The sequence below is a fragment of the Apis florea genome, unplaced genomic scaffold (assembly GCF_048593485.1).
Source record: "Apis florea isolate Af1SG1 unplaced genomic scaffold, ASM4859348v1 contig_1615_pilon, whole genome shotgun sequence".
NCBI lineage: Eukaryota > Metazoa > Arthropoda > Insecta > Hymenoptera > Apidae > Apis > Apis florea.
In genome coordinates, this window is record NW_028256416.1 from 4184468 (window position 1) to 4198367 (window position 13900).

A 13900-nucleotide genomic window follows, 5' to 3' on the forward strand; every position below is an offset into this window, starting at 1 on the left:
TTTTCTTCCACTTTCTTCCTTTTTCACCATGATTAAGACTCTTCGTATTTTCGATTCAAACGAAATTATTAACATTTTCGTAACATCAATTTTTTTTCCACGATCGAGTGAAATAAAGATGAACGATGTGAACGCCATTCAAAATACTTCTTCTCGGAGCAAATGAACGAAAGACAGCCGTTTACTTCTGCTTTCTTCCCCGTGTCTTCGATCTGAAGGTTAATTAAGGAAGAACTTCGAAGGAGTTCGAGAACGTTCGAGAATGCGAACCGCGTTTAAATTTCATTATCGAAGAATTGGTTTCGTGGACGACGAAATGCACGATGATACGACCAAGATCCCCCATATCATTTTCTTCGATCGAATTTCAAATGAATTTCGAATTTCAAAAACGAAGGGAAACGAGAAGAAAAGAACCTTTTGTGCCTTGTGATGAATGAATGTTTGCCCGTCATTTGCAAGAAGATCATCGTAGATCAGCATAAAAAACAATACACGATATACTTTCTGTTCGTTGAATAGAATAATCTTGGAATTGTTGCAGTGGATCGGCGAAACTGGATTGAGAGAAGCGGCTGAGGGTCGCGTGGTGACAGCCAAACTCGTGTGCAGAGACGCCTCTCAGAAGTCGAAGCTCCCCGGTGTCTTCACCCCGTGCGTGGCTTTCAGGGTGGCTGGTTCACAATCGAAAAGCAGTCGGTATTCGTGTCTTTTCTCTCGAGTCATTTTCAGTTCTATTTTTTGCTTACTTCTTGATATCGATACATTTTTCAAAACTGTCGACTTCCCTTTCGATTCGTTTCAGACGTTCGAGAAGTGATGTTCTCCTCGACAACGCAACTCTCGCAAGGGCTTTCCGCCACCGAGTACACGGCCATCGGTCTCTCATCCGTGATCCTTGCGCTGATCTACGTCGCGAGCGTGTCCCTGTACCTTCACAGCAAAAAGACGAAGAGAAAGATCGTCGAGGAGCCGGAAATAAACTTGACTCCTGGCCGAGAAGCGAGTGGGTTGGTGAAGAGCAACCCTTTGCTCGCTGCTTCGAGACACTTCGAGAGCGACACTAACAGTGGTTTAACGGAGAGCGATCTAGGGGATGATCTTCCACCGAGTGACGGTGAACAGGGATTCGAAAATGTTCGTGAAATGTTTGTTCTTTAAAAATGCCCACCGCTCCACCACCATCGTTTTCATTCTTTTCAATCGATCAATCCTTAATCCCTTCTTGCATGAATATCATGAAACGATTTCCAAGGGAATTGCTGAATATTTTATCATCTTATGCGTGGATTGAACAGGTTACCTCGGCCATTGTTCACCCCCATTGCATTTACATGGAACATTCGGAAGCTTGCTTCGGAACTGGATCCATTCTAGGGGAAAGATTGCCGGAAGAGGATGTGCGAGTCGTGGAAACTGTGGATAATCCCCATCAACAGGATGTTCCCGTATTACCTGGTGCTCAGAGAAGAAAACTCTACTTCAATCCCGCTTACTTCGACAGACAATTGTTGCTCGTAAGCCAAATTGCCTCATGTAGGATACATAGATGTAGATAAAATATGTTGAATATAGAAAAGAAAAATATATTTTTACTCGCTCTAATATCTTAACTATGAGATAATTTGAAGACAGCCCGGAATTTTTCTAGGCGCCCCCTCCGGCAGCTATCGAATTTCTTATAAAAATTCGGGAGGTCATCTCCATAGCGAAGCACAAAATGGCTGCAAAGAAATTCGTCCCTATCCTCGTCGGTCAGTTGATATTGAGTATTGAGTATTGCTTTCTTTATCGATATTTATATAAAAAAAAAAAAAAAAAAAAAAGAAAGAAAGAAAGAAAAGCGACAAATCTCTCAAGCGAGAAATTTAAAAGATCCTAATCGAATTTTTTCGATCTGTCGACAATTCAGGGATTCCGGAAGAGGAAACGAGCACGGAACAATGCGACGCCACGAGCAAGAATCAGCCTCAACAATCGGCCTCGAATTCGACTCGAAGCTCTGTCACCAAGTCAAGGAAATCGCAACGATGCACCGGATGCCCCGGCTGCACGACGGACGCGTTCAGAGAGACGCCCGCCGCGCTTCCGGAACCCGATCATCAGTTAAACCCTGGTGAGAGCAAAGTTCGAGCATGGTTGGCGGACGTTAGGTCGACGCCTCAACGTTGGCGAGACGCGGAAGAAGCTCGAAAGACCCTTCAAGAGAACACGAAAACGTTCAACAAGAATTTAGAGTATTTGAAGGAATTGGCCAAACGAGAATTCGATATGGATGCGAAAGGTTTGTCGGGGAAAATTCTTTCTTCGTGGAGGGAGAATTCACAAATGATAAAAACGTTTCAAAACGTGGCAAGAAGCGAAATTCTCGAGACGGACGATCGACATAGCGTTTCGAAACGTTCGACCAAATCGATGTTCGAGGAATTCAATTATTATTCGCTGAGAAACGGGGATTGTTCGATTAATGGGGGCGATGAACTCGTCAACACCAAAGTGAGGAAAGCCATCGAAAATTCGTTCGTCGAACAGATGGAAGAGAACGCCATTTTGGAGAAAGGGGCGGCGGAGAAAGAAGAAAATAGAGAAGAGAAGAGCGTCGCGGTTCTTTCTAGCAATGAAAATGGGAAGGAGGAAGGAGGGGCAAATGTCAAGGAGGGTTCGTTGCGGAAACGAACGAATGAATCGAGTGAAAATTCGGCGGGATCGAAAAAAGAATTGCCGGACATGATCAACGAGCTTCCAAATGCTAAGAATACAGCGAAACGTATCATGGATGCCGTCATCCGTGAAATGGTCGACGCAAAGGTGCTCGTTGAACATCACTCGAAATCAGAGAATATCACTGATTACGAAGTGGATAGCTTGGAACGGTCGAAATCCAGCAGGAAATCGTCCAATTCGCCAGAATCCACCGATCAATCGAGTCCAGCTTTGTCCACAGCCCTGCCAATGGATGAAGAATTGACGATGCAAAATGCTGTGATCAATCCTAGAACCGGTGAGATGATGATATCGAATAAATTAAATAAAGATATTTTCGAAAGAGGGTATTACAATAATCTACCGGAGCTAATCTCTTCTCAAAAATCGGAGAGTTATTCCCTGGTTAGCGAGGTATACGTGAACGATGGTTACGATAGTCCAGCCTGCAGCGACGATTCTGGGCCAGAGATTCAATACGAGCCCGAGAATCCTGGACATTTGACCATTAAAGTTCAAGATTCACCGAAGAATTACGTGAAACAGGACGAATCTGAGTACGAACCCGACACGTTGGACAGGAAACCGATGAAGTTGAAAATTAACGACGACACGAGTTATGAAAAAGACGTTCCCGATGAGATCTATGTCGATTCTCTCGAAAGGCCTGCTCAAATTCTTCTCAAGAGTAAGGGTAGCTTTCGTGATCAAGACTCGGCGAAAAATGGCTCTTGTTTGCATCGTGGTTACGGAAGCCTTCGAGAAATCTACGAGGCTAGGCTGAAATCCAATTCCAAGGAATTGAATAACAGCACTAAATCGCTGAACGGCCATTTGGAAGATTCCATATCTTGGAAGAAATGTAAGTATTTAACACCCGAAATAAGACAGTTGAAAAGACAACGACAACCGAGCAACCAACCGGACGTGGTACCATTACCGCCCACGGAGGACATCTATCAGCATCCAAAACCTCCGCGGCGTGTGAAAGATGCGAAATTATCAACGAATTCTGTGTCAAAAAACGGGTGGGACAGGAGTCCTGCCGAAGCGGGTGACCCTACGACCAGCAACGGTTCTCCTGTCCCCTGTGACCATTTCCACGTAGGGGCCACTGATTGTTGTTCTTACTCCGACAACGCTCAACGACGACAAGCCGAGGAGTCGATGACAAAATGCAAACATCAATTGATAGATCAAACGAGAAACAATTGCATGCGAGAAAAGTCAAAGACTAATTTATCTGCATCATGGTATAACTCTCGCATTCAAAAGGATAAAAAGAAATTACTTGATCAATGTCATAAACAAGATTTCCAAAGAAAACATTTGACAAGACTTTCCAAAAATAGCGAATCCGTTAGCAATTCCACGAGTCATTTGTTCGGGTATCAACCGCAACCACGAATGAAAGTAGAGGATAGCGGATATTTAAGTAGTACGGATAGTAATGGGTCGCACAAACAACTGTTGAAACACGAAGTGAGTAGCGTCTCGGAAACTGATGAAACCGAATCCGTCTGTGATGGAGCGAGTGAGAGCGGTGCAGAAAGTGTTGGAACGGATAGTGTTTTTTTTGGAAACTTTCGCAAACTTTCGAATGTGTCTAATTTGTTGAAAAACAATGATTCAGAGGTGGAAATTGGAACGAAAAACTCTTACATTCTTACAAATTTTAGCACCAGCGATAGCGAGACTGAAAGTTTTATCACGGTTCTTCCGCCGTGTGGATCTAGAGAATCAGTTTAATTGTGCACGATAAGTAAATATTAAAATTATATATATATATATATATATATATATATATATATATATATATATATATTTTTAAGTGAAACCTTAAATTAGAATGGTACATTAGAATAGATATAATTATTATGCTTGTTTACTGATCACAATTAAGAATTGTGATTATAATAGTAACTTATAATAGTAATAGAATCTTTTTGTCTTCATATTTTTAATTTTTTTTCTTTTTTTATTTATTTATTTTTCCTTTTTTTTATTCTTTTCAAAGGTTAATAAAATAAAATAAAATGAAAATACAGTATTGTAAAATATATTTGAAATGAGTAAAAATCAAAATTAAGTTGCCATCTTTCCAGATTATCGTATAAAGATTTTCATGGCAATCTATGAATCTTTTTTTTTACATATTTATTTACTATTGTTTAATATTTGTTAAAGGCCAGTGAATTCCTATCCATTTTACTTTTTTACAATTGCATCTTATCTTTCATAGTCTTAAATAAAATCTTAGAATAGAATTTTCTTTAATTTATAAGCTTATCTTTTCATCTTCTTCTTTACATTAATTTTATTCGTTTTCTCGATAAAAAATTAATTATATCTAGATTTTAATTTATTCAATTAAATTAAATATGAAACAGAAACGCATTTAAAAGTTCGTCAAACGGGTAAATATATAATTTAATTACTAATATTAAATCTGACAATGAGTAAATCTGAAAGTAATGTGCATTTACTATATTATATTTATAGTTTATTTTTATAATTTAATATACTATATTTATACAATATATTAAAAACAAACTATTAAAATTATAAAAAGGAATGTTTACTTACTTTTCTATTCTTGATATTGATAAGAAGAAAATATTTATATAATTATCTTAGAATAAAAAATGTGTGGTTGACAATAATTATAAATTGCCATTGTAATTTAATATAATAGAAAAAAGGCCGGAAGTGCAATATTATCTTATAAAAATATATTATATGAATATTTGTTTGTAAAATGATCACTATTCTTTAAAGAATATTATATCTAGATTATAATTTAATTGCTAGTCCATGTGATAATAATTTCCTAAGAAAATAAAAAAAAATTTTATTAAATAATATATATATATAAGAAATTGATTATATTAGAAAATTATATAATGTAAAGTTGTTTCATTTTTAGAATATAGTTATTCAAACTTGAATTTAATATATTATTTTATTAATGTTATTAATATTTGTTATTGTTATCTTTTTAATAGTCATTAAATAAAGAGAATTATAACAACATATTTAATATATTTACCAAACAAGACATCGATTATTTATAAATTTATTTCAAATTTTATTTAATTATAACTTAATATTCATTATTGATTTTATTGTTGCAAAATATTAGGCTTTATTTAATAATACCATATATCGTGGAAACGTACCATATTTCGAACTGTATTTATTATTATCAAAATAGATTCATATATATCATCAGAATCATACATATTTTATATTTATAATACGATAAATTTTAATATATATACTTTTGTTATTTCATTAATTTATTATAATTCTATATGCAAGGAAAAAAAAATATTAAATTACTAAACAATTAAAAGCAAAACAAAAAGGATTATTCCTCGCATTTTATTTCTTGTAATAAAATATTAGAAGCGCACGCTTCAATGTACCTGTCAAATGTATATAAATTAGATTTTAATATATTGAATATATTTATAATTCTACAATCTACTATATCAGTGTTAATATATTTTATGTAAAACCAGAAATATTATGCATCTTATATTATTATACTGTTATAAATATTAAAAAATTGATTTAACAAAAATATGTATATAGAAATTCTACTGATTGATCAATTATATTTAATTATTCAAGTGTTTTTAATAACTACCTCTAATCTTCCTGTTGAAAAATCTTTCTTGAAAATAAATATATGTATGTATATTTTACAAAATTATGAATATTCTGTATTGTATTGTAAAATAATAAACGCTGCGAATGTGCGACAAAGATTTATTGGAATGTACGATAAAATTATTAAATTAATACAATTAATATAATTACAATTTAACAAAAATAAATTTGAGATTAAGATTCAATTTCTTAACATTCTTCTTCTTCTAAAAGAAGAACTTGGTGTTGGCAGGATTTTAAAAATTTAATAAAAAAGAAATCGTAAGTATTAAATTAAGCTAAAAGATTATATATCATTTATATGACATTTTATAAAATATATGACATTTTATTAAATATTACATGACTATAGATAAATTGTAAAATAGAAAAAATAGAAAAATTATTAACTATGATTTACAATGAAGTACACATTATCCCATAAATATGTATATTTATATGTAAATTTTACACATTAATAAATAAACAAAAATTTTGAAATAAATTTTTAAAATTGATGGATGAAAAACAAGGAATTGTAATAATATTCATTTATAGTATATATTATTTATATGTATATTATTTTTACTTATATATTTGTATATAATTAAAAATATATTTTTTGTTTTTAGAAATATTTATTGATTTTTTTTAATTTAAATTTTTTTAACATTTAATAATATGTTCATTTTCATTAATTATCAATATCTCTTGACGATTCTTCCAATATTTTTAAAATTAAAACCATTAAATTGTCTTTGAATAATTTAACTGATTTTAAATTACTTTCGTCATCACTTGTGCCTTCATATTTAATTATATAATCAACAACATTCCATAATATATTTCGAAATTTTAATAATAGATCTGCAGTCCTAGAAAAAAAATTATGTATGAAATATTAGGTATTAAGATATTAAGATATTAAGATAATCAAAAAGGTATAGATATAAATACAAACTCTGGTTCACAAATCAAATTTATATTCTTTAAATTATTTATAGTAATAATAATTTTTTCATTTTCTATAAAAACTTTATTTTGTATCTGCAAAAAAAAAAAAATAAAAATTTATAAATCTATAAATTAAGAATCTATAAATATAATAATATTTATATTTTAAAAATTTACTTTTGTACATTGAACATCAGCATGACTAAATAATAAAACTGATAATGATGATATCATGCTCGTATCAGAAATCAAACAAGAATATCTGTTAGTATACTCCATCTTATCAATATAAGTTAATAAATCACTTGGCCATTTTTTTCGATTATAATTTACACTTTCATTCTTAAGATTAACAATTTCGTTATTCCTAAAAATTATTATTATATATATTTCAACTCTTTTCTATATATTATAATTATATGTATTTTTTTAAATATACTAACTCGATTATTAGATTATTTGCTTGATGTGTAAAATACTTGTTTTTATAACCATAAGCATTTCTTTTTATTAAATTATTCGTAGCGGCAAATAAAACCGCTCGAATTAATTCATTATTTTTAGCATTTATATTCAAATATTTAAAATCAAATGATGATGGAATCATTTTACTACTTATAAGTTCATTTATATGTATCATACATAATTCTAAATATATAATAATTAATAATTAATTTCAGTTTTATTATATTATATATCTTCAAATACCTAATAGACTTACTTTGTATCACTTTCATTGTTTGAATTTTACAATCATCATTAAAAATAGAAAAAAATGATGACATATCATTATGTCCCTCAAAATCTTTAAAATATTTTAATAGAGCTATATGATCACTCGTTTTATGATATTTCAATTTTTCTTCCTTAGAAACTATATGTAGATTTGATGTTTGATCTAATGAAACATAGTAATTTTTAATACTAGAAAATGTTGTGGCAATTAATAATATAGGACTTAAACATCTGAAAAAATAAATTCAAATATATATCTATCTATAGATACGATTAAATATAATTTTATGAAAATATAAAAATACTAAATAAAAGATGTACAATCATAAAATCATACAGTTATAAAAGATATAAACATGATTCAAATTTCAAAAAATTATTATTAAATATATTATTAATATATTAGTAATTAATTTTATAAAAGTAATTTTTTATATAATTTTATATAATTTTTTATATAATTTTTATAAAATTTTAAAAGTATAAATTTTTCTTATTAATTATATTACGTACTGAAAAATGCAAGACAATACTATTGCTTTACTTAGCTTTGGAGTCAATGAAATATATGAAACATATTTTCCTAAACTTGTAAGATTTTCGTCATCATCGAGAATACCAAGATTTTTTAAAGTATTCACAGTAGAAATTATTGTAGTTTCATTAGGTGAATCAATCATACTATTAAAGAAATCATATACTTTCTCATCACTTAATGTTTTACACGTGATAATTGCTTTATCCAATGGGACTTTAAGTATTTCTGGTTTTGGATACAAATCTAATTTACTGTATTCACTTCGAGTAATTAAATGATAACTTTCACCAGAGTTTACACGTCCAGCTCTTCCTTTCCTATATATTAATAAATATATATTTTAATCTTTTCTTTGAAAATCAAATTACAATATATATATATTGTAATTAATTATTGTAATTAATAAAATAATATATATATATATATATGGAATAAAAATTACCTCTGAAAAATATTAGCTTGTGATATGTGACTAAAATTTAAATTAAATAAAGATTTCTTTTCATTCCATTCTGTTTCTCTCTTAATAGCAGTATCTATAACATATCTTATATCTTGAATTGTAATACCAGTTTCAGCTATATCTGTAGCTAAAATAATCTTTGTAAAATTATCAGGAGCTGGTTTAAAAACTTTTTTTTGAATATTACTAGCTAGTTTAGAATGAAGAGGTAGTATCAATAAATTTTTCATTTTTGTGTTCTGAAGCATATCATGCAAATGCTTAATTTCTTGCCAACCTGGGAGAAAACATAAAATAGCTCCAGGTGGTTTATTTTTAATAATCCATGTTATTAAATTTATTATTTTATCAAAAGGAATTTTTACTTTCATTAGATCATTGAAATTTAATGGATTATCATTAAAAAGATGAATGTCATCAATAAAATGCATATTTACATCATATAATTTTCCAGGAATATTAATAAGTATAGAGGAAAAATATTGTTGAAATATTTCTGCATTTATGGTTGCAGACATAATTATAAGTTTTATATGTGAATTACGTTTCAATATATCTCTAAGTAATTTCAATAATATATCAGTGTGTAAACTTCTTTCATGAGCTTCATCTATAATTATATGTGATACTCCTTTTAAAGTATGATCATACTCTAATTTTCGTAAAAGTATACCAGTTGTGCAATATAAAATTGAACCATATTGAACTTGTGGTATTTTATTTTCAAATCGTATATGATAACCTACTGTATTGCCTATATTTTCACCTCTTTCCCATGCAACACGATGAGCCAAAGAGATTGCTGATATTCTACGAGGTTCAGTCACAAGTATATTACATTCACGTGTTTTATTGTGTTCTTCATATGCATCTAATATAAATTGTGGAATTTGGGTACTTTTGCCACATCCAGTTTCTCCTTTAATCACCAGAACTTGATTATTTTGTAAACTATTAAGAATTTCTTCCCTGAAAGAATAAGTTTATTTTAAAAGAATTTTAAATTTAAATTTAAATTTATTGTATAAATATAATAAATTTTATGTATAAATATATGTATATACTTATAATTAATAATAGGCAAATCGTTATTTTGATTTTTTCTTTTTTTAGAATTTTTTCTTAATTGATTATAATGCATTTGATTGAAATCTAAAAAATTGGCATTTACATCAGCTTCCATTACTTTTTCCAAATTATCTTTATTATTTTTAGTAATACATGGCACTGTTATTATAGATTTTATTTCCTACAATCATTATCATGTAATATATTAAAATATTTTTATATATTAAATACATATTTCTATTTGTAAACTTTATAATTACTTTATCAAAAGTATCAATTAGAGATTGTATTTCAATTTTTAAATGTGATGTAAGATCAATACTAAGATATTTTTGAGAATTTAAAAAATTATTCTCATTTTGATGATCATATAATATAGGTTTTAACCCTTTTTGTTTAATCTTCTTACACTTATATAACCAATTCAAACATTGTAATGATGCATTTTTTGCAGCTGTTTTTTTATTAGATGCAACACTGGAAAAAGATGCTTCGTAAGGCCATGTGACTTGAATGGTACATTTTGTTTCCATTTCTTTTAATTTTGTATATGTATATGATATACATTGCTTGTTAAATTCTTTAGTTACAATTTCATAAATAATTTTAAGATCATTTTTAGGATATGGATGTAATTTTTCAATATCTGAAATTTATTATATAAAAATATTTATTAATAAAATTTAATATTATTATATCATTTATAAATATAACTAAATTAATATTATTTTACTTACCTTTTTGTATAATCATATAGTTATTAGAATTTATTATATCTTCTTTATATTCCTATTATATTATTTTAATATTAATATTATGTTTTTAAATTGATATTATAATTAAATTTAATACATTTACCTCTGTAAAATTCTTTATTCCTTTAATTTTATTTTTATTATCATTTAACTTTAAAAAAAAATAATAAAATTAATAAAATAATAAAAAATATTAAATATTATTAATTTATTTTGTTTCTAAATAAAGTAAAAATTTTATAACTTACATTATTAAATGCGTTATATTTTGCATTTATTTCCAATTGTCCATTGTAATCAGAATAAAATATTTTTTGATATTTGTAAAATTTCTTTAAACTTGATCTACATATATATTGATTTGTATAATATAAACTGTTTAATAAAAATATGATGTATTAAAATTATGTTTCCAATTATTATTTTTATATTTTATTTTTACATTTATATAATAAATTTATAAATATGTATATTACTTACTGACTATATAATAATTTTTTTAAATTAAGCATAATTTGGGGTAATACCATTTTTCTTTAATTAATTTTATATATATATATTTATGTATTTAATAATATGCTTATTCATTTATATTTTTTTCAAATAATTAGTACAAATTGAATACTTATACAAAGCTTGAATACTTATTACTTTACTTGCAATACGAAGTATAATAGAAAACATTTAAAAGGTTAGATTCTTCATAATATAAAATTGCATATATAAAATATAAAATTGTAATTTAACGTCGTCTTTTTCTTCTCTTTTTCTTCTTTATTTCTTTTATTCTTTTTTTATTACATAGTAAAAATTTAAAATTAAAAACTATTTATTTCCTTGGAAAACCTATCTTTTTGTAACTCGGTTTCCTATCTAGATTATACATAGTTTCATATAAACGCCACGTCTATGATATGTCGACTGTAACCTGTTTGCCGGTTAGTTAAAAGTGTAAAACAGCAGTGAAAGAAATTCCTACATAAAAAAATATGATTTATAGTAGTTTAATTATATCAATATGGAATTTCGCGTTATTTTTTGGATTATATATCCAATCTTTTGCTGCTACCAATATCATCGATCCTGATTTAAACTTTAAGAATGTGGAAAAACATATCGATTTGCAATCTCAATTAACAAAAATTACAATTAGACTTGTATTAGAAAATGGAAGTAAAGATCGCCACATACGAAATTTTCTTTTTTCATTAGAACCTGAACAAAAGAATAGTCTTAGTTATATAGCTGCTTATAGAGAACCAGTACGAGTTGAATTAAAATTAAGCGAGGCAAAGGTAAATGCTTATCCAGATAAAATTTTTTATCAAATTGAATTAAAAGATCCATTATCTCCTGGAAGAACTATGTCTGTTGAAATAGAATGGATATTGACACATGAGCTTATACCTCATCCCAAAGAGATTACACAAAAAGAAAAGCAATTAGTAAAATACATAGGAAATATTTATCTTTATACACCTTATACTATAATAAAGCAAACAACTACTGTATCTTTACCATCACGTAATATTGAAAGCTATACCAAATTTAAACCTGTTTCACAAAGTGATTCATTTATCACATATGGTCCATATGAGAAACTTAGTCCATTTTCTTATGAGGAATTAAACATACATTTTGAAAACAACAATAAATTCCTTACTGTTACCAGACTTGAAAGAAATATTGAAATATCACATTGGGGTAATATAGCAGTAGAAGAACACATTGATTTATTACATACTGGAGCATTACTAAAAGGTTCATTTTCACGATATGAATTTGCCAGAGAATCAAAATCATGGGAAGCAAGTATTCAAAGCTTTGATACTATTTTACCTGCAGCTGCCTCAGATATTTATTACAGAGATGAAATTGGCAACATTTCAACATCACATACTCGTATTAAGAAAGATTCAGTTGAATTAAATCTTCGTCCAAGATTTCCACTCTTTGGAGGTTGGAAAACTAAATATATAGTTGGATATAATGTACCTAGTTATGAATATTTATTTCATTCTGGAGATTTATATACTTTAGAAATGAGATTATTGGATCATATTTTTGATGATATGGTTATAGATGAATTAGTTGTTAAGATTATTTTGCCAGAAGGTTCTAAAAATATTGAACTTAGCCTGCCATATCTTACAACACGTTTACCAGATTCTCTTCATTATACTTATTTAGATACTACTGGTCGTCCAGTAATTTCTGTTACTAAAAAAAATTTAGTTGAAAATCATATTCAGAATTTTAAATTAAAATATACATTTCCACGTATATTGATGTTACAAGAACCATTGCTTGTAGCTGCTGCTTTATATTTATTATTTTTGCTAGTAATTACTTATGTTAGACTTGACTTTTCAATTGACAAAGATGAAGTTTCAGAAAGTAAATTAAGAATTGCTGGACAGTGTGAAAAGATCTTAGCTGCACAAGATCGTAGAGTAACTTCTTATAATGAATTAGATGATCAATTGGCATATCTTAAAGCAAATAAAGATGCCAATACATTCTTATCTGTGGTAAAAGGTATTAATCAAGAATATAAGAATGCAACAAGTTCTATTACAGAAATTATACAACGTTTAAAAGGAGAATCAATAGATGTATATGATCGTGTTCAAGAATTACAAAAATATGATAGAAATTTGAAAGAACTTTATAATCAACAACAAGCATTATATGTAGACAAATTAGTACCAGGCAAGATAGGACGTCAACAGTTTGTAGAAGCAGAAGCAGCTATCACAAAAAAAAAAGAAGACTGTGTTGAGAAAATAAATTCTATCATAAAATCTTTACAGTAACAAAATTTTTCAAAATATTTTGACATAAAAAATATTTGAGAATAAAAAATTCTATAAAAATAATTTAGCAATAGCTAAAATTTTTAAATAATAAGTTTTATCTTTCCTCTATAATGAATTAAGATTTGTAATTTCAAAAAATTGTAATAAACATAATTTGTAATAAATATACATGATAAATTATACATTTAATATTTATTAAAAATTATAATAT

At 28.1% G+C, this 13900-nt stretch overlaps 3 protein-coding genes across 8 annotated transcripts in view; 2 read left to right on the forward strand and 1 right to left on the reverse strand.

Moving 5' to 3' along the window:
* Nucleotides 1-4514, forward strand: part of LOC100865051 (shavenoid) — a 60682-nt gene extending 56168 nt beyond the window's left edge. For 2 of the 3 annotated variants that reach the window (XM_086913022.1, XM_086913082.1), the window contains exons 6-10: nucleotides 545-695; nucleotides 806-1137; nucleotides 1299-1517; nucleotides 1652-1754; nucleotides 1913-4514. In XM_086913022.1, the coding sequence (XP_086769148.1) occupies nucleotides 545-695; nucleotides 806-1137; nucleotides 1299-1517; nucleotides 1652-1754; nucleotides 1913-4452 (3345 nt within the window). In that variant the 3' untranslated portion in view covers nucleotides 4453-4514. The remainder of the gene's footprint in view (nucleotides 1-544; nucleotides 696-805; nucleotides 1138-1298; nucleotides 1518-1651; nucleotides 1755-1912) is intronic. The other variant, XM_086912980.1, reaches the window with a different exon arrangement.
* Nucleotides 4515-6794: 2280 nt separating this feature from the next.
* LOC100865174 (uncharacterized) lies at nucleotides 6795-11632 on the reverse strand. 4 transcript variants are annotated; one of them, XM_086913281.1, is made up of 14 exons: nucleotides 11351-11580; nucleotides 11119-11245; nucleotides 10974-11021; nucleotides 10853-10904; nucleotides 10376-10761; nucleotides 10112-10296; nucleotides 9814-10016; nucleotides 9027-9174; nucleotides 8560-8901; nucleotides 8033-8277; nucleotides 7755-7959; nucleotides 7489-7678; nucleotides 7319-7404; nucleotides 6795-7232 (listed from the first exon to the last, which is right to left on the reverse strand). In XM_086913281.1, the coding sequence occupies exons 1-14, from the start codon at nucleotides 11398-11400 to the stop codon at nucleotides 7052-7054; spliced, it is 2448 nt and encodes an 815-aa protein (XP_086769407.1). In that variant the 5' UTR covers nucleotides 11401-11580; the 3' UTR covers nucleotides 6795-7051. The 4 variants fall into 4 exon arrangements, with proteins under 4 accessions (XP_086769407.1, XP_086769368.1, XP_086769327.1 ...); XM_086913242.1 differs by having other exon boundaries at nucleotides 9027-9324; XM_086913201.1 differs by having other exon boundaries at nucleotides 9027-9657.
* A 115-nt stretch (nucleotides 11633-11747) lies between these two features.
* Nucleotides 11748-13869, forward strand: LOC100864865 (ribophorin I). The gene has a single exon (XM_003690272.4). The coding sequence runs from the start codon at nucleotides 11860-11862 to the stop codon at nucleotides 13684-13686; it is 1827 nt and encodes a 608-aa protein (XP_003690320.1). The 5' UTR covers nucleotides 11748-11859; the 3' UTR covers nucleotides 13687-13869.
* The last annotated feature ends 31 nt before the right edge of the window (nucleotides 13870-13900 follow it).